Here is a 20,794-nt window from a genome sequence, read left to right as displayed (position 1 = left end):
AAGCTATCTATCTCATTTAAATTTAGCAATTGCTAGTATCAATTGCCGTTAAGGATGAGGGAACTGAATGTTACATTTCCAAGTTTGCAGACGACACAAAGCTGGGGTGGAATGTCAGCTGCGAGGAGGATGCAGAGAGGCTCCAATGTGATTTAGACAAGTTGGGTGAATGGGCAAGAACATGGCAGATGCAGTATAACGTGGATAAATGTGAGGCTATCCACTTTGGTTGTAAAAACAGAAAGACAGATTATCTGAATGGTGATAGATTGGGAAAAGGGGAGGTGCAACGAGACCTGGGTGTCCTTGTACACCAGTCACTGAAAGCGAGCATTCAGGTGCATCAAGCAGTTAGGAAGGCGAATGGTATGTTGGCGTTCATTGCAAGAGGATTTGAGTACAGTAACAGCGATGTCTTACTGCAGTTGTACAGGGCCTTGGTGACATCTGGAGTAATGTGTGCAGTTTTGGTCTCCTTATCTGAGGAAGGATGTCCTTGCCATGGAGGGAGTGCAACAAAGGTTTACCAGACTGATTCCTGGGATGGCAGGACTGACGTATGAGGAGAGATTGGGTCGACTAGGCCTATATTCACTAGAGTTTAGAAGAATGAGAGGTGATCTTATCGAAACATAAAATTCTAACAGGACTAGACAGACTTGATGCAGGGAGGATGTTCCCGATGGATGGGGAGTCCATAACCAGGGGTCACAGTCTCAAGATACGGGGTGTGCCATTTAGAACAGAGATGAGGAGAAATTTCTTCACTCAGAGGGTGGTGAACCTGTGGAATTCTCTACCACAGAAGGCAGTGCAGACCAAGTCATTAAATATATTCAAGAAGGAGATAGATATATTTCTTAATGCTAAAGGGATCAAGGGATATGGGGAAAAAGCGGGAACAGGGTACTGAGTTAGACAATCAGCCATGATCACTTTGAATGGCAGAGCAGGCCCAAAAGGACCGAATGGCCTACTCTTGCTCCTATTTTCTATGTTCCTATGTTAAGATGAGGACAAAGATATTGAATTTGATGTATTGGGCAAAGAGGGAATATAGGTCTGAGAGTATGGGGATGATGGAGCAAGTGGAACTTAGTGCATGACAGCATATGGGTGGTTAAGTATTGGACAAGTTGAAGTTTACAGGTGAAGGTTGGGAGGCTGGCAAGGAGCACACTAGAGAAGAGAATCTTCAATGTGACAAAAGTATGGATAAAGGTTTCAGCGGCTGTGGGGGTGAGGTAGGGGGCAGTCTTGGTGATGGATTGAATGTGGTGTTTGAAACTCAGCTCCAGGTCGAACAGGATGCCAAGGTTTTGCACAGCCTGGTTGAGGATGAGCACGTGAAACTTAAACTTACTTACAAAGACCAAATGTTGACGCAGAGCATTCTGTAGCAAGAAAAATAAACTTCTGCTTTAATGAACTTTGGGGATGTCTAATGCACAAGCATGAGACCTTTTCTTCAAAGAAGGTTGCACATGAAAAAAAACTAATCAAAACATAGTCTACAAGTACTATACAACAATCCTGTACCCACCGCAGGATGTTACAACTGTTCAAGGAAACAGTCATTTCTAAACTTATTACAGGAAATAGAATTACCTTATATCCATCTGCTACACTAAATACTGTTACGACTTTATTTGTAGCACAAACTGCAAGGACGGCACCATCAGGCGAATAAGCAATAGCAGTCACAACTGTCGAATTATTTAAATCCAAAACGCAATCATTTTTTTGCAGCGTAGTTCCTTCAATAGAATACAGGTGCACTTTGCCATCCTAATATTAAAGAAAAACATGTATAACAGTTTGAAAATTGTTTATGAATTATGGAATGGTTTTCTGCAACAAGAAAATTGATAAAACTGTATTTTTTTTTTAAGTTTTAAAAAGAAAAGGCAGAAAACCGCATGGAACTCAAATGCCAGAACAAACCTTGCCAATTAAAAATATGCTTTATTACATTCTATTGTACCATGATATACATTTTCTTGTAAATAGATGCACATCTACAAATGAACTGGGGACTTATTTTAGATGTATCTATTCAATTACCATAACATTAAAATTTAGAACCAACATAAATTTCTACACTACTGAGAATTAAAAAATTCCTCATCTGCATCATGCAGGCAAATGCCACCAAATGTAAATTAATTTGCTATCAGAAACTGAACATTTTAATAGAATACTGACAATTATAGCGGTTATATCAATATAAAATGCCTGAAGGAAAGTAGAACTTCAGTAAACTTATATTACAAGCATATTAATTCAACAAATTATATAGAAATAAATATATTTTCATATATGGCACAAATATTTTTACATTAATATTTGTTTACTGAGAATATTTAGCTGTTGTACATTCTTGCACAACTTATGTTTCAGTTCAATTAAAAAAGTTTCTATAACAAGTTTACTCAGTTAAAATAAGTTTCAACTAAATTTCAAAAACTTTCCCAGCAGCAATTAACAGAAGGCAGTATCTTACATTTCCTCCCACAGCCACAGTTACTCCTCCAGGATGAACTGCTACAGCTTCCGGTTCATAATCAAGATTCTCAATTGCAAAAACCTTCTTTTTGTCCTTTAGCAGTAGGATCTGAACAGAGAAGCATATTTAGTAACCTCTTTATATGACTTCTTGTTTGCAGGTTAAACATTAACAGATTTTAAGAGTCACAAGCTAACTGATCCATTTCAATTTGGCCAGTTAGAAATCGTAAACTAACAAATCTTTTTCCCCTTTTCCATTGAACTGGGGCAGAACAAAGTTGTGACCAGTAGAGCGTGCATTATACATTTTATGGATGCAAGATGCACCGTGTACAAACGTGGCCACACTTCCACATTCCACTATCTGCTATGAAGACTGGATTTTATGTGCTTAGATTAAAAACTTGAACATTTCAGTTCTATACTTAATCATAAAAAAGTCAAAAATGTATGCTTTTAAGCATAATGAGTTGCAATTATACATTACAAGCACCGTTAAGACAAAGCTGATCAATTTTTAAAAAAATGATTTTTTAAAACCATACCGTTACATATATTAGATGTAATTCTTTAAATTACTTTTTGTCCAAAACTGCACATTATCCACATGTAGGCAATATTTTAAAAATTACCTGCCCAATGCAAACGACCACTGTATAGCCACCAGGACCAACTGCTACATTCCTGGGTTGGGTATCCATCTTTATTGTGTCTTGGGCACTATAAATAATGTTCAGTGAGAATACTGAGTAGATAGCAAAATTGCTCTATATATTCTAACATTAGACATACTGACAAGATGATGTCATAAGTGAATAAAAACCATGACCTTTAAGAAAATATTAAGCAACACACACTTTTGAGTGACCAGGGTCCATTATCTCTTCTCACCCTCTCTGGAGGGTTTCACATGGTCATCTACACCATTCGCATCCAAAGCCTCTTCTCTGTTATCCAGCTCTGTGGGGCTTCCCTTGCTTTCCATATTGTAAACAATTTTACAACACCAAGTTATAGTCCAGCAATTTTATTTTAAATTCACAAGCTTTCGGAGGCTACCTCCTTCCTCAGGTGAACGATGTGGAAAGAGGTAGCCTGAGGAAGGAGGTAGCCTCCGAAAGCTTGTGAATTTAAAATAAAATTGCTGGACTATAACTTGGTGTTGTAAAATTGTTTACAATTGTCAACCCCAGTCCATCACCGGCATCTCCACATCATGCTTTCCATAGCCACATCATCTCCAGCAATGGTTTCCTTTCCCACCTGGGCACTGTAAACTTGAGTCCACAAGGTTCCCTCTTCTTCCTCATCTACACGTTGCCCCTTGGTGACATCATGCAAAAATATGAGATTGATTTCCTTCCACATCTATCTCTCTCGACCCTCGACTGCCTTTGCACTCATTCGATATCCAGTCCTTGATAAGTCTTAAGCCTCCTTTAGCTAAACAGGAGGAAGACTGGAACTGTTGTTTTTGGCTCCTACCACAAACTCTTGCTACTAATTCCATCCCCCATCCCTGGCCTCCGCCAGATTGTTTGCAACCATGACATCCTGTTTGACCCCAAGATGAGTTTCCAATCCCATATTCTCTCCATCAAAAAAAAACCACCTAGTTCCACCTCTAACATTTTCTGCCTCCGCCCCTACCTCAGCTTAGCCACTGCTGAAACCCCCATTAATGCCTTTAGCACCCCCATTTCGATTACTCCAATACTCTGTACCAGCTTCCAATCACCTGCCTTTCTTAACGCCAGCTTACTTAAAACTATCCTGCTTGTGCATCTTCCCACCCTGCACCCCACCCCATCTTCAGCCATCTAGGTCACACCCTTGAACTCCCTCTCTAAATCCCTCGTCACATCTTTGCTGACTTTGCATGTTTTTAACGCATATATAGTGTAGAACATTTTTCTATGTTCAAGGTATTAACCAAGTGCAAGTAGTTGTTAAGGAGACCTAGAGTCATAAAAGGAAATACACTGGATGAAGACAATATAATATGCACTTTAAGCAATGTAAATAGTATCTTACTTGTACTCTTTCTTGATCAAATTTGTGAAACGCAAAGTATCATCCATACCACAACTGACAAGTTGGTTAGAGTCATCGATCACCATAGATGACACCAGGTTGGTATGTCCTTTCCCTGCGAGTGTATCATTCTCTCCTGTTAGAGCATCCCAATAATGTGAGACCTTACTAGTCAAGGAAGTGTAAAGCAGAAGCTTCGCCAAACACATTCAAAAGCTTTCTCTGGCACACTTGGAGGGAGAGTACCATTGGATTGTTATGTTTCTGGACTGGTTCCATGTTAAATAGCACTAAATTTGTAGATACTTTTTTTGATGTGTATTAATTCACAAAACAAAGTATATTTAAAGCCGGTGTGTGGAAGAAATAGCTGGTTTTATTGACTGGCCTACTGACAAATCACTGATCAGTGAAGGAGTCAGAAGTGCAGGCTTCCCACTGGCTGGGTACACAGAGAAAAAGGGACAGAGACACACAGTCAGCCAATGGTGTCTGCGGAGGAAGCCTGGCCTAGTCAGGGGAAACTAGCTCATCTCAAAACCTGAGCCAGTCAGGTCCAGAAAAAACATTAAGCACGTCTGCTAATAGGGGTAGCAAGGCATAAATTTTATTATTTTTCTTGTTCTCAAAAAGAGTTCAATAGTTAGCTGAATTAAGGTTTGATTCGATTACACCTGTTACTCTACATTTTTTAATGATTTAATGTTTCATGATTCATATATGGCCTTGTCTTGCCGTTCCTTCATCATTGCTGGGTCAATATCCTGGAATTCCCTACCTGACACCATTATCACAAGTACCGCAAAGGTTCAAAGAGAAGGTCCACAACCATGTTCTCAGGGCAATTAGAGAGGGGAATAAATGTGGTCTTGTCGGCATGCCAATATCTCAAGAATAAAAGTCTGCCTTTAGAAAGATAAGTGCATGCTTGTAAAACACAATATCCAGTTCAGACTACAAGGGAGTCCTATTGTTACACTCCTGTGTTACGTTATTGTATAATTACATATTACAGGAATGACCTGCACTGTTATACCAGAGGGAACAATGAACACTTAAAACTTAACACTTTTAAGCATTACCCTTATAACACAGATCCACAGCAGTATCTTACAGAAAGTTAAGAAGCTGGCAATGAGAATACCCAATTAAAATTAAAATTAAAAAACGAGAAGTTAAAGCAATGGGGATCACTCTTGGAAGTTAAGAGGCTGCACTCTATTTCACTAAGAGTTCAAAATGGCCCCTATTTCCTACCTCATTAGTGGGATTCAGAGACTAATGTACAATAAAGTAACTCAAACACTTTCAAAAAGGACATATATAATCCTCATTTAATACATATTACCTAGTACATAACTATAGGGAAGAGCAATATTTCAATTTTGAAACTTCGGGAACTGAAGTAATTGAAAATGCAGATAATATTTCTTAAAAACAGCCAAAACAAAGCTGGGGGAATTGGGAGAAGTAAGGAAGCTGAATTATTTTGTCCAACAGATTCTAAGCTAGACAGTTTGATATTATGGCAAGTAACTGAAGTATTCAGCCAAGTTGAGATAACCTAAATATGCACTGCAAAAAGGATATTGATATGGCCATCATGGCTGCCAGAGTAGATGGAAGGTTTCCCATCACTGGTATGGATGGTCAAGGATTGAATTGACTTGCTGTGCCCCTATAAAATAAAACAGCATGATGAAAACATTTTTGGATATATATTTGTGAAAATGAATAAATACAACAGACAATGAAAATAATTATTGTATGTGGATGTTTTCACAATTGAAGCCAACTGTATAATTCAGAAGTCAACAGTTAGTCAAACAAATGAAAGAAAAGTCAAAATGCAGCAAGAAATGCATCACATCAAACAGCATCACATTGTTTTACTAGTTAGTAGTTGAACTGCAAATGACTTAATGGGTTTACACAATATGGGAGCCAGCTATATAGAATACAAAGCACTGGATTGAAAACACTGGTCTATGCTGATTAGCCAATCCCAGCCAGGGCTACATTTGACCTCAATGCCCTCAGTTAGGGTAGAGAAACGGACTTGGTTTCCTGTTTCTAAACACTGGTCAACGATCCTGCTGGAGGCATGTGTGTAGTCAAACATCAGGCAAGGACAAGATCAAGCTCTACTGTGATGGCCTCTGGGCTTGAATAGCCCCCTGACATTCACCATTAAGGTTTATACATTAATAATGGTCACTTGTGTCAGGTACTTGTCACACTTGGTGCTCATGGAACTATAGCCCAGCAATACCTTCAAGAGAAGAAGGAAGAAAACAGGCAAGAAAAAGTAAACAGTTATCCTTGCCTGCTTTTCTGAAATATTTTCCTTTAAACAAGTGCCAAGAGATTTTTTTTGAGAGGGATGCAAGGGAACTGAATTAATAAGCAATTATAGTTGAAGCATTAAATGCCCTACATTAATATTCATCTACTGTAGAATTATCCAAATGTTATGTTTAATCTCAACTAGTCAATGTGCTTTTTAAGCATCTACAGAAGTGGACAAAATAAACAGCCAAAATTCTTTTGGAAGGTTGAAATGGGTACAACAATAGAACTGTACAGATGGCATATTGCTACTCAAAGTCTTTTTGGTGGACTTTCTTCAGAAGGATAAAGCACACACTCTGGTTAGTTAATTATGAGCAATCGCCCTCCCATTACTGATACTGGAGCAATGGTCCTTAAAGGTTAAATGGTTGATGCTGAGCACCTGAATCAAAGCTTGATTTGTTGCCTTCCTGAGACCCCAGTAATTATTCCTTCAGTTATGCTGAGAACAGCATTTCTGACTGAGCATAGGCATTGTCACAGTTTCAGGAATTAGCTTAAAAGAGCCTAGAACTTTTTTTTTTAAAAAAAGGTACATTTAAAACCACCTTTTTAAAAAAGTGGTGGCAAGGCACTAAATCAAAGTTACCTATTCCGACCTTTCATTTGAAGTAGGTTCTTGTGGCTCAAACCAGGAATTTTTCTTCATAATCTATTGGTTCTGTTGCTCACGGCACAACTTTTAATTTGTCTCCAATGGGTTTGCTGAAGGGCAAGCTGACTGAAATCTTGAATGTTACAGGATAGTCTTGATATGTTCAGTGAAGTGTACTGAAACAGTTGATAAGTCTCACAAGGTGGTAAGGTACCCATATTGTAGTTATTACAAAGAGCTTAGAGCTGGAGTTCAAGAGATATGGCAATCCCTTTGGGTCTGATACTTCTGATTATTTGTATTAAGCCATCTGGCTGTCTCAGCCATTTGTAGATTTACAGCTTCCCCAATTATGTAGCAATAAAAGTTTGCAACATTGCTTGAAAATATAGTTGCATCCTGTGAATTTAGCTTCGAGGACCTTTCTCCACAAGCCCCAATTCAGAAAGGCCCACTGACAATTCCATTTGAAACCAACATGAAACTGTATCAATTCTGTACAAAAGTTTATAAAGCATTACTAAGGAATGCAGACAGCTCACCTCTTGGTAGCCATATTTAATTGAAGAATCTTATCTTGCCCCTCCTCTCAAGAGGGAGGGAGGCAAATACTCCTTATGGCTAGCATCCAGCTCTAGGAAAACCCAAGATTGATAATGGCAGGTTATCAAGCTCCTAGCATTTCACAGATGGTATTGAGCACAATTGCTTTCCGTTACTCTTTCTCTTCTGACGAATCTCCATAAAGCAGATTCAAAGAGCTATTTGCTGTCCAACACAGCTAGATTCATACTGGGCAGTACCCATGGAAGAAAAAAAATGTAGTTCGCTCTGGGACTCAGTTATTTATTTTTTTTGGAAAGAAGTTATTCACATATGATCCTTATTGGGGTCCAAGAGATTACACAATTAAGTTTCCCTCTCAGGATCACATTGCTGAAGGGGAGTTTAAACATGAAAACAGTGATTCATGGCAAACAACCTGCTGTAAGGCTACACTTTTAGGACTCAGTACTAGAAGAACATTTATCAGACTAGTCTCTATGCCAGGAGCTAACAGAGTATCTAAACCTGAAGAAAATGTAATCCTCCCTCTGCAATTTGCTATCTGTTTTCATGCGAGATGAATGGCCCTTGGAGGGCAACAGCAATGAAACAAGATTTCCTGAGTTCTATTGGTAAAGATTCTTAAATGATAAGTATCACCAATTTTGTAGCTCTTAAATTACAACTAATGTCTACAAAACAAATTGAAAGAACATCTATTTCCCAAATATACTGATAATATTTTGCTAAGTTTCTGAACACATACAAGGCAACAGTGCTAACAGAAGCCAAATCATCACAATACAAATTATAGCATTTAGGCTACATTGCCCTCTGTTGAAGGACAAATCTTTCTCCAATTTTTATAGCTCAAGAGAATTCTGGTCATAATAGTCTCTATATACATAGTAACATGAACTCTAGAGGATATGTTTCTTCATAAAGTTAATTTAAAATACAAAATGATTTTATAGAACATAATGAGCCTTAATATAAAAATCTCACTGCAAATTAAGGAAAGCCACCTTGACTTACAGTGGCAAGCGATCATTGATCACATACAAAAAAAAACATGAAAAATTTCCACCTGTGCCTGTAACTGGACTAGGGTTTTGAAATTTTAGATCTGAATTTTGTATATTTTTATTTGGGTATATAAAACAAGGGATATGCATGTAAACTACTAAAACAACAGAGAGAAGGATAGCCAACTCACACAGCCCCCGGGTTCAGCTGCAACCCTCTCCTTACCCTTACTGCTACCTGATCCATTCCTAGCACTCAGTCCATTTCATCTCTAGCCTCCATTCTAAGGGGGTTATAGTGGATAACCCCTGAAACCGGGCGTCGGGGTCGCGGTGCGTGATTAACCCACACCTGGTTGCTGAGATGCAGGCAGCACGCAACATTCATGCTATAGTGGCTGCTCACCAGCAGGGGGCCCAGAGATCACGAGTGGCTAGTATCACTTAAAAGACAGCCTGCACCTCACATTTGCAAAATATAAGATACGGGGCCACACGGAGTCTGAACGGAGATCAGACATCGCACATGTAAAACACAGATGCAGGTCCCATCCCTATGTTTGCAAACTGTTGAGTTATTTTGAAACATTGAATAAAGGTTGCGCACTACTACATCCCACATCCTCCAATCTACATGCCAGACCCCACCAATCTGAGTTTGTACCAGGCCTGCAAGAGAACGTGCACCAAGGTTTTCTGATGATGCACGAGGTGGACAGAAGAAGGGGCGCATCCTATATCCATAGGGCCCTCCAGGCATATGCTCCTGAGGCAGTAGGGACGAAGTTAATGCTAGGCGCATAGCACCACGAGCATGGATGCAGTGCAGGAAGTTCAATGACACGAGTGGTCAAGGTGAGCGAGGTCAGTTGTCAAGCGGCATCTCCTACCAAATGCACCACTAACCGCATCCATTGCTCCACGCACTACACCCTCCATTATCCACATACCAACAAACTCTTTCAATCAGATGCTTCCTCTCATCCATTACCAATGCTGCAAGCCGCACACCCACAACTCACAGATCACATATACTGGCAGCTATTCAACCATGGCAGCACATCACCCAAACATCTTGCAGGACACTCACTGACATATGTCCCACTTTCTTGCAGGAGCTGGTGGCGCATAACGAGGCAGCGGCTCCATGGAACATGAACTCTCTTCGGATGACAGCATTCCTGTCCCATCCCTACCACTCCGCCAATGCCCTTGCTGTTGCCTGTCAGCTAGCCAACCCACTCACTATTAGAGTATTGAAACTTTATTACATGAACATAGGAAGATCGAAACAGGAGTAGGCCATTTAGCCCCTGGAACCTGTTCCGCCATTCAATGAGATCATGGTTGATCTGCGACCTAACTCCATATGCCCACCGTAGCCCCATATCCCTTAATTCCTTTGGTTAACAAAAATCTTTCAATCTCAAATTTAAAACAATTGAGCTAGCAGCAACTGCCATTTGTGGAAGTGTTCCAAACTTCTACCCCTCTTCGCATGTAGAAGCATTGCCTAGCTTCACTCCTGCAAGTCCTGGCTCTAATTTTTAGGCTATGTCCCCTTGTCCTAGTATTCAAGTGTAGGAGACCTCCAAAAACAGGTACAAATGCATCAGCAGCCAGAAGCAATAATCCAGCAACTAACCTGTAACTCCTGCATGATCCCTTTAAATAGCACTGGTGGGGGATCCTCCATGCTGTTCAAGACCTGTTCAACTGTGTGAGGTTAAGGCTGGAGCATGAAGTTCCAAAATCGCACCTGTCCCGTTACCAAATATTTCCCCTACTTTACATGATGCCGGTGTTTGTTATCTGCATGTGCACAAATGCCTTTACCAATATGGCACCCAGCACACTAGAAGTATGCACGCGCATTCCGGATGCCATTTTGGGTCCTTAGGAGTCCGTGTAGCGCCTACAAAACGGGAGCTGCACGGCCAAATTTAGCACCATATATATATGACTAGACAAAGATTGCTTGGGCAAAGAACAAGCCTGAAGCAAACAGGAACAGAAGTAGTTAAATATTAATTTTTAGAATCTCTCTCCCTTCTTCCTCCCAATAATCTCATAGCACCATACACCCTCTTAGCCCAAGGTGGCAGGCTGAAGATCTTCCCAGCACCTTATCTCAACAACTAGATTCCAAAGCATGGCTCTCTAGGTTTCCATGCAGCTCAGCATCCTTTTAAGCCACTAAGTAATTAGGGAGCATTGCAGGCTGCTACCCCTGTCCTTCTAAGTGGTTGAAGTCACAGGTTTGGGAGGTTCTGCCAAAGAAGCCGAGGCAAGCTTTTAAAAAGCTGGATAAATAACGGGGCAGAATAGGATTTGCAATCTTATGGATAGGTCTAACTGAAAATATCAAATATTCCACATGATACAATGGCTGCTATGCTGCTAGAGCCAAAAGGTGTTGGCCCAGAATTTACTGTGAAAACAACAGTGAGGCTAATAGCACTCACCGTTATTTATGTGCAAAGTGGACAACAACTTCCGGCGAGTGCACATGCGCTGTAAAACGTGAAAATTTGGAAGTTGCTGTCCAAGATGCGCTGCCCCTTCATCAGCTTCATGAAAACGGCAACTTGCTGTCTGACTCACCATTCAAATAGTACAGGAAGTTCCTGTACTTACATGGTAGCTATGGACTAAACTTGCCACAAAAAGTTACGGCTTGCCCATTCCAGTCTAAACACACCTAACGACGTGATAAGTTTTAATCACTGCCAAAACACGTCTCTGGCACTGAAAATTAACTTGTGGAATCTCATTCCTTCAGCTTTTAATTGTTGTTGGAGATTTTTTAAAAAATTAAATACATTTTTTAAAAAAACGTTGTCTTTTTTCTTTCCCTCTTTTTATTCCGCTTTCTGTACCTGATTTGACATTGAAGTCACTATTCTAACTTACACTTCCTGATTCAGGCTCTGTGCTGCTCATTAATGATTCTTCAATCTGAATTGTTAAGGAGATACACAGTTGCTTGCCCTGTAACGCGCCACGCTGTTTGGATCTCTAACATACAGTATTTTCCAGCGCAAAAGCTCATGGAGAGTATATGGGCATGGGCAAGTCTAACAAACAGCAGGTGCTGTTCATTTGCTGCTCACAGTAAACTCTGGCCCGTTGTCTGCGAAAAACAGCCAGCCTGGGTTGAACAGTGCATATGTAGAAACTAATAAAAATACTGAGGGATTTTGTTTGGTTACCTTTGGGGAAATCAATCTGTACTAACACATAACTTCCTCAGCACGAAATAGCTTTTAATTGGGTTGGGGGAGGGGGGGAGGGGGAGGGGGCAAGGAAAAAGATTTAGTGGTACCAAAATGCCATAATTATATATTCAAAAATTGTACTTATTTAAACCGCTCCCAAAAAAATAGCATTTTTAAAAAAATGTTTTCTATCTGTATACCCACTTTTCTCCTTTTAGTTTAAGAATCACTCACATTTCACCAAGTATTTCTCTGAAAGCCTTAGCTGCCATGACACTATCCCATCTGACTAAACCTTAGGCCCAATCTCCCACACTGGCCACCAGTAGCAAAACAGGTCGCAGTGCAGTTTGTTTCATTTCACACAAGATCAGCTGTTTCTGCCGGCATGGTTTTTTTTTTGGAAGGTATGCACTTTTCATTAATAGCACTGACGTCATCCATCATTGGTTCTGCTGGAATGGGACAGAATGTTGCCAACGAGGTTCAGCAATCCAGTATCACCAAACTGTACATTGCTGAACTCTCCAACACCATGGAAGAGCTATGGAGTTTAGAAAAAGACTCCATTTTTATATTAAAAAAAAGAGTAATTTCGTACCCCAGTGACTACTTGCCATTTTGAGTATACTTGCCTCCAGGATGCATGAGACCCAAGTGTCACACAGTGGGTTCATTTGTTTTAATGTTGCATACTCAATAACAGGTTTTCCCAAGATCAGGCTATTCCAAATTGGCTCTTGGGATGATTTATTATCGTCCACATTAAAATAACTTCTTTCCCACCCAGTTTTAAGAGATGATGCCATGAAAAGTATGCAATTTCAATCCAGAACAAAGCAAAACTCTAGTGTAAAAATTGTAAAAGTTTAAGGAAAAATTTGAACTATCAAAAATGACCAAAATCTTAATTACAACAGTTTTTTTAAAAATAGGTCCATATGGTAAACGTGATGAAAAAAAGCACAGAGCTGCTTTATGATGGATTTATGAGTGGTTCTTGAACAAGTTACTGGCCAGAATTAAGGCTCACAATAAAAAAAAATTGGGTGCACCTCTGATCATGCCACCATATTAAAGCATTCTCTCAGCACTTCAGATATCAGTGTTTGGATCTAACACACGAATAGCAAGTTCAATACCTTGACAACACGGAGAGGTTTGCTGGGATTCGTTTTATCCAGATAGTTAATGTAGCCAGAAAGTGAAATGCTCAGCAGATTATTCTGCTGCCACAAGCAGCCCAATTGTTGGTCCAGTACATCAGACCCCATATTAAATGTTGTCACTGCAGAGTTGGCTTCAACATCCCATAGCTTGACAGTCTTATCACCAGAAGCAGAAAGCAGGTGTGAATTATCAGGACTCCAACTAATCTGTTGAAGGCAAATGGCACATAACAAAAGTTAAAATATGGCGATTCTTCCAATTAGGAGGCTAATTGGCTGGCAGCTTCAAAGTTGCTAAAATTTAAACCAAGTCGTCATGCACGTGAGTTTTAAACTGTATAGTGAATCGAACCTTTCTGCCAATAAATCAAGACTTCACTACAGTGCTACTGACTTCAATGTATTCCTTTAAAAATGACTAAGATATGAGTAAAAACACAATAGCAAGATATTTCATCAGTATTTCAAGCAAGCTGGTAATAGAAAGGAGAAAGAATAAAAATCTAAAAGTATTCACCTTGATCTTTGTATTTCGTTCATAAATTAAGCTGCATTTCAAAGTTATACAAAGGTAACAAAAATTAGCTTTTTAACAGATGCTTGCCATGCACAGCCCTCAAGAGAGGTTTGTAGCTAATGGGAATAGTTGCATGTTCAATTAAGATCAATATTAAGCCTAATGCAGCAGGCAGCAGTTAGTACTGCGACTGCAGGGCATTAAAAAAAAGACTTACGGCATATACACCTCCATTATGGGCCTTGTCTCCACCAAGGGCACATATTTTACTTCCATCCTTCCCATCATAGATAAAAATCTATTTTGAAAAAAAGTACACAAGTTAATTAGTACATAACATGGAATACAGAATTAAGTATCAAAAAAAAACTTAACTCAAGTATTGAATTTTTGCAGTAATCTTCAAACTGCATTTGTACGGTCAGGTAGCTACATAAAAGACATGCGTGAACTCAATGCCGATTATAAATCAGACAATGAAAGAAACATATAGGACTTAAAAAAACACATTTAAACCCCCCTCCCATTTAAAATAAGTCACCTATACAAGAAAAAAAAGTGGTATTAGCCCTGATGTATGTAACAAAAATTGGGGCATCACATATTAAGAGTATCTGTTAGTGCTTTGCACTATTACAAACAGAAAATCCTTCTAAAGAAGTTATAATTGAATTATCCTTTCAAACTTTGTAGCATAGCCATTATTCAAAACTGGAGCCCATTGTACAATTTTCTAAGGCTTTCAAATTTGATAAAAACTTGTTGGCAGTTCAAAAGTAGCTTTAAAGACTTAGCCTAAAGCTATGTTCTTGAAAGCACCACTTTCCCTGCCATTTCTTCAGTGGCCTCTAACTGGAAAAACTAGTCGGAGCTTGCACGGCCCAAGCTCCACCTAGTTTTGCATGCATGTTGCAAAAGGGTCCTGAAACAGGCGCAGGACCCCTATTTGCATATTTAAATTGATCCAATACTGATTTCAGACAGCCACCAGGTATGCCTAAAAAGTGGGGACCAACATAGCGGTGGCCATAGAGATTAGATGCAGGATCTCACATCCAGAAATTGGCATACATTGTGCCCGTTTTACACCCATATAATGAGCTGTGGAGCACTTTTGGATGTCCAGAGGTTGTGAAAGGCATTATATAAATGCAAGTTATTTCTTAAAATTATTTTACTGGTTTGGAATGAATTAGATTTAAACCTAAATTCTTGTACGATGTCCCTGTATTTTTTTTTGTCAGTTCTTTCATGCTTTAGTTGTTGTTTACTTTGATAGTACAGACATATTTATTTTTGTTGTCAATCAGGATCAACGATTGTGGTTCAACAAAGCACAATATAGCAGCTGAAATTTGCAAGATTTGTGCATGAAGAGTAGAGTGGCATTTTAAAAAGATATGACATTATGAAAATATTTGCAATTATGATCTTATTATCACTACATTGGAAAAGCAAACAAAAAAGAGCCAACTAGAGGTGTTATATTGGCTAAGTGACAGGAAACAGAGTAGTGGTGAATGGTTGTTTTTCAGACTGGAGGAAGGTATACAGTGGTGCTCCCCAAGGGTCAGTACTAGGACCGCTGCTTTTTTGATATATATTAATGACTTGAGTGTACAGGACACAATTTCAAAATCTGCAGATGACAAAAGTTGGAAGTGTAGTAAATAGTGAGGAAGATAGTAATAGACTTCAAGAGGACATAGACAAGCTGGTGGAATGGGCGGACACATGACAGATGAAATTTAATGCAGAGAAGTATGAACTGATACATTTTGGCAGGAAGAATGAGAAGAGGCAATATAAACTAATTGGTACAATTCTAAAAAGGGGGGGGGGGGCACAGGAACAAAGAGACCTGGGGGTATATGTGCACAAATCTTTGAAGGTGGCATGACAGGTTGAGAAAGCGGTTAAAAAAAGCTTATGGGATCCAAGGCTTTATAAATAGAGGCAGAGAGTACAAAAGCAAGGAAGTTATGTTGAACCTTTATAATACACTGGTTCGTCACAGCTGGAATAGTGCCCAATTCTGGGCTCCGTACTTTAAGAAGGATGTGAAGGCCTTAGAGAGGGTGCAGAAAACATTTACTAGAATGGCTCCAGGGATGAGGGACTTCAGTTACATGGACAGACTGGAGAAGCTGGGGTTGTTCTCCTTAGAGCAGAGAAGGTTCAGGAGATTTGATAGAAGTATTCAAAATCATGAAGGGTTTAGATAAAGTAAATAAGGAGAAACTGTTCCCATTGACGGAAGGGGCGAGAACCCAAGGACAGAGATTTAAGGTGACTGGCAAAAGAACCAAAGGCGACAGGAGGAAAATCCCCTTTTTAAAAACAAAACCGCAGCGACCAGTTATCATCTGGAATGTGCTGCCTGAAAGGGTGGTGAAAGCAGATTCAATCATGGCTTTCAAAAAGGAATTGGATAAATAATTAAAGAGAAAAAATCTGCAGGGCTACGGAGAAAGAGCGGGGGAAATGGGACTAACTGGATTGTTCTTACAAAGAGCCGGTATGGAATGGATGGGCCAAATGGCCTCCTACTGTGTTGTAACCATTCCATGATTGGCAAACAGGATGTAAACTGTACATGTTAATGGGATTATCTTTCATGAACAGAACAATATCACATTTTAAAATGTTTGTCATTGTACATATGAGGTGATACTGCCACAGATATAGTATACTCAATTTAGGGCACTTAAATATTCTCTAAGCACAAATTTGTTAAAAAATGGGTTAAGTGTGGTCATCTGCAAGCCTTTTGTATGATGTTTTCCTTCTCAGTAGTTCACACTGTACAGAGGAATGACAAGCTACTTCTCTGAAGATGTGAATTGGGATAAATAATTAACATTCACAGTAGCCATCTCAGATTTCATTCAAACTAAAAAACAGATCTCATTTCTGTAATGAGATTATCAGCTTACCTTCTTTTGGAAAATGCAGCAGAAACATACGGTGGCTACTAACAAATTAAACACTGCGCCTTCAATAAGTACAAACTTGGACCACTATTGGGACTTTTAAAAAAAAATGACAATTAGCAATACAAAGAACAAACTTTCCTCTTCTGCCAGCATGCAGGTTCACTAAGCTTAAGTTGTCTCCAATGTGTAATCAGGTCAAAGAGTTCACAGCATTGGCATTTTCACCCTGAAGCAATGTAAGCAGTGAGCACAGGCAAACTCAGAATTAGATACTCTACAATAATTTAAGTTTGTTCTTACCTGCCCATCTGCACCAGCTGAAGCAAATTTGGTCCCATTAGGAGAATATCTCACACAGTTAACAAACCTTGAATGGTCCTAAGGGAGAATCAGAGAAATAAGTCTAGAAAATATATTGCAGAACTAGGAGATACAAGAAACTTGCTGTTTTCTAGTTGAGGTTTCAGGTTTTAAAACTGCATAAAGTCCACTAATAATTTTGCACATTCCTTAACAAGTTATATCCTTCATAAAACACATTGAGACAGTGAACATATGATTCTATTCTATCGCCTCCAGAGGTTCTCAACATCATAGCTGTCAGCCAATTTGGATCACTCCACATGACAAGAAGTTGAGTGCTGAAGATCTGCATACCAGAGCTAGCTGAACCTCTAGTCAGACTGTTCCAGTACAGCTATGACATTGGCATCTACCTAATAATGAAAAATTGTTCAGGTATGCACCACTCTCAAAAAAACATATCTAACCTGAATAATTCCATTACAAAGAGCCTCCTCTCAATCTTTAGTAAAGTGATGGAAGTAGTCCTCAATAGTCATTTCTCCTCACCAATAACCTGTTCCCCAATGCTCTGTTCGTTTCTGCCAGAACCCCACGCAGCTCCAGGCTTCATCACAACAATGATCCAGACACGGACATAAGAGCTGAATGCCAGAGGAGAAGCAAGAGCATCTGCCCTTGATATCAAGGCAGCATCATCCCCATACAACCAAGTATGGCATCAAGGAGCCCAAACAAAACAGGTCAATGAGGAAAACCCTTCAGTAGCTGGCATCATACACTGACAAACAGGATGTTTGTGGTTGTCAGAGGCCAATCTTCACAGCCTCAGGACATCACTCCATTAGTTCCTCAGAGTACTGTCCATGACTTAACTATCTTCAACTGCTTTATCAATGGCTTTCCCTCCATAAGCTCACTAGTGGAGCTGTTTGCAGACTCCAAAGTGTTCAACTCCATTCACAACTCCTCTGATAATGAAACAGTCCATGCCAGCCTACAGCAGGATCTGGACAACATCCAGGCTTGGGCTGACAAATGGCAGGTAACATTCATACCACTAGTGGCAAGCAAGTTCCACTTCCAACAAGAACAAACTCAACTACCTTCATTGGAACCACCATCACCAAATTCCCCCCCCCCCCCGCCCTGTCCAGTTTGAGAGCGAGGATCTTTGGTCTCAAACCACTGTATTAAACTTGAATAATGGCAATTATAAAGGAATGAGGGCGGAATTGACTAAAGTAGACTGGGTAAACAGATTAGATGGTATGATGGTGGATAAGCAGTGGCAAACATTTAAAAAGATATTTTATGACTCGCAACAAAAATATATCCCTGTGAGGAGGACAGACTCTACGAAAAGGGTAAACTGACCAAGGCTAACTAGGAAATCAAGGATGGTATCAGGTTAAAAGAAAAAGCATACAACATGGTAAAGATTACTGGTAAGCCCGAAGATTGGGAAAACTTTAAAAACCAGCAAAGGATGACTAAAAGAATAATAAAGAGGGAGAAAATAAATTATGAGAGTAAACTGGCAAGAAATATAAAAACTGACAGTAAAAGCTTCTACAAGTATATAAAAAGGAAGAGGGTAGCTAAAGTAAACATTGGTCCCTTAGAGGATGAGACTGGGGAAATAATAATGGAAAACAAGGAAATGGTAAAGGAATTGAACAGATATTTTGTATCTGTCTTCACAGTAGAAGACACTAATAATATACCAATAATAGTAGAAAATGAAGGGGCAAAGGGGAGGGAGGAACTAAAAACAATCACTATCACTAGAGAAAAAATACTAGGTAAACTAATGGGTCTAAAGGCTAACAAGTCCCCTGGACCTGATGGCTTGCATCCAAGGGTCTTAAAAGAAGTGGCTACAGAGATGGTGGATGCACTGGTTGCAATCTTCCAGAATTCACCAGATTCCAGAAAGGTCCCAGCGGATTGGAAAACCGCAAACCTAACACCCCTATTAAAGAAGGGAGTGAGACAGAAAGCAGGTAACTATAGACCAGTTAGCCTAACATCTGTCATTGGGAAAATGCTAGAACCCATTATTAAGGAAGTAGTAGCAGGACATTTGGAGACTCATAGTACAATCAAGGAGAGTCAACATGGTTTTATGAAGGGGAACCATGTCTGACAAATTTATTAAAGTTCTTTGAGGAAGTAATGGGCAGGATGGATAAAGGGGAACCAATGGATGCAGTATATTTGGATTTCCAAAAGGCATTTGATAAGGTGCCACATAAAAGATTACTGCACAAGATAAGAGCTCATGGGTGTTGGGGGTAATATACTGGCATGAGAGAGGATTGGTTAACTAACAGAAAACAAAGTCGGGATAAAAGGGTCATTTTCAAAATGGCAATCTGTAACTAGTGGGGTGACGCAGGGATCAGTGCTGGGGCCTCAACTATTTACAATATAGATCAATGACTTGGATGAAGGATCAGAGTGTCTTGTGGCCAAATTTGCTGATGATACAAAAAGGTAGGTGGAAAAGCAAGTTGCGATTAGGACAGAGTGTCTGCAAAGCGATATTGACAGGTTAAGTGAATGAGAAAAAATTTGCCCGATGGAATATAATGTGGGAAAATGTGAAGTCATCCACTTTGGGAGGAAATATAAAAAAGCAAAATATTATTTGAGTGGAGAAATATTACAAAATACTGCAGTACAGAGGGATCTGGGTTTCCTCGTACATGAAACACAAAAAGTCAACATACTGGTGCAGCAGGTAATCCGGAAGCCAAACAGAATATTGGCCTTTATTTCTAGGGGGATGGAGTATAAAAGCAGAGAAGTCATGCGACGACTGTATAAGATGGTGAGACCACACCTGGAGTACTGCGTACAGTTCTGATGCCCATATTTAAAGAAGGACATACTTGCATTGGAGGCAGTTCAGAGAAGGTTCACTAGGTTGATTCCGGGTATGGAAGGGTTGTCTTATGAGGAAAGATTGAACAGGTTGGATCCATACCCATTGGAGTTTAGAAGAATGAGAGGAGATCTTATTGAAACATACAAGATTCTGAGGGGACTCGATAGGGTAGATCTCGAGAGGATGTTACCCCTCATGGGGGAATCTAAAACTAGGGGGCACAGTCTCAGAATAAGGGGTCGCTTGTTTAAGACGGAAATAAGGAGGAATTTCTCCTCCCAGAGGGTCGAGATTCTCTGGAATTCTTTACCCCAAAAAGCTGTGGAGGCTGAGTCATTGAATACATTCAAGGCTGAGTTTGATTCCCTTGCTGATCAAAATTTGTCGAAGAATATGGGGAAAGGGAGGGAAAGTGGAGTTGAGGTAAAAATCAGATCAGCTATGATCTCATTAAATGGCAGAGCAGGCTCGAGGGGCCAAACGGCCTACTCCTGCTCCTATCTCTTATGGTCACTATCTTCGGATTACTACTGAATTGACCAGAAGCTCAACTGGATCAGCCATATCAAAACCATGGCTGCAAGAGCAGGGTGAAGGCTCTTTAATATTAATTCTTGGGATGTGGGCATTCCTGGCAAGGCCAGCATTTATTGCCCATCCCTAGTTGTCCCAAGGAGGTGGTGGTGGGCCTTCTTGAA

The 20,794-nt window shown here is 39.8% G+C and overlaps 1 protein-coding gene across 1 annotated transcript in view; it reads right to left on the bottom strand.

Annotated features, from left to right (window-relative positions):
* The window catches only part of wdr1 (WD repeat domain 1), a 53,945-nt gene that overhangs the window by 8,825 nt on the left and 24,326 nt on the right, over window positions 1–20,794 (bottom strand). The window contains exons 6-13 of the mRNA XM_067989701.1: window positions 17,201–17,278; window positions 14,182–14,262; window positions 13,421–13,654; window positions 6,133–6,220; window positions 4,543–4,699; window positions 3,141–3,228; window positions 2,504–2,614; window positions 1,609–1,788 (exon numbers count right to left, since the gene is read on the bottom strand). Coding sequence (XP_067845802.1) covers window positions 1,609–1,788; window positions 2,504–2,614; window positions 3,141–3,228; window positions 4,543–4,699; window positions 6,133–6,220; window positions 13,421–13,654; window positions 14,182–14,262; window positions 17,201–17,278 — 1,017 coding nt within the window. The remainder of the gene's footprint in view (window positions 1–1,608; window positions 1,789–2,503; window positions 2,615–3,140; window positions 3,229–4,542; window positions 4,700–6,132; window positions 6,221–13,420; window positions 13,655–14,181; window positions 14,263–17,200; window positions 17,279–20,794) is intronic.

The sequence above is a fragment of the Heptranchias perlo genome, chromosome 1 (assembly GCF_035084215.1).
Source record: "Heptranchias perlo isolate sHepPer1 chromosome 1, sHepPer1.hap1, whole genome shotgun sequence".
Taxonomy (NCBI): domain Eukaryota; kingdom Metazoa; phylum Chordata; class Chondrichthyes; order Hexanchiformes; family Hexanchidae; genus Heptranchias; species Heptranchias perlo.
Note: the sequence above shows the minus strand (reverse complement) of the source record. Positions and strands in the feature narration are given on the sequence as shown.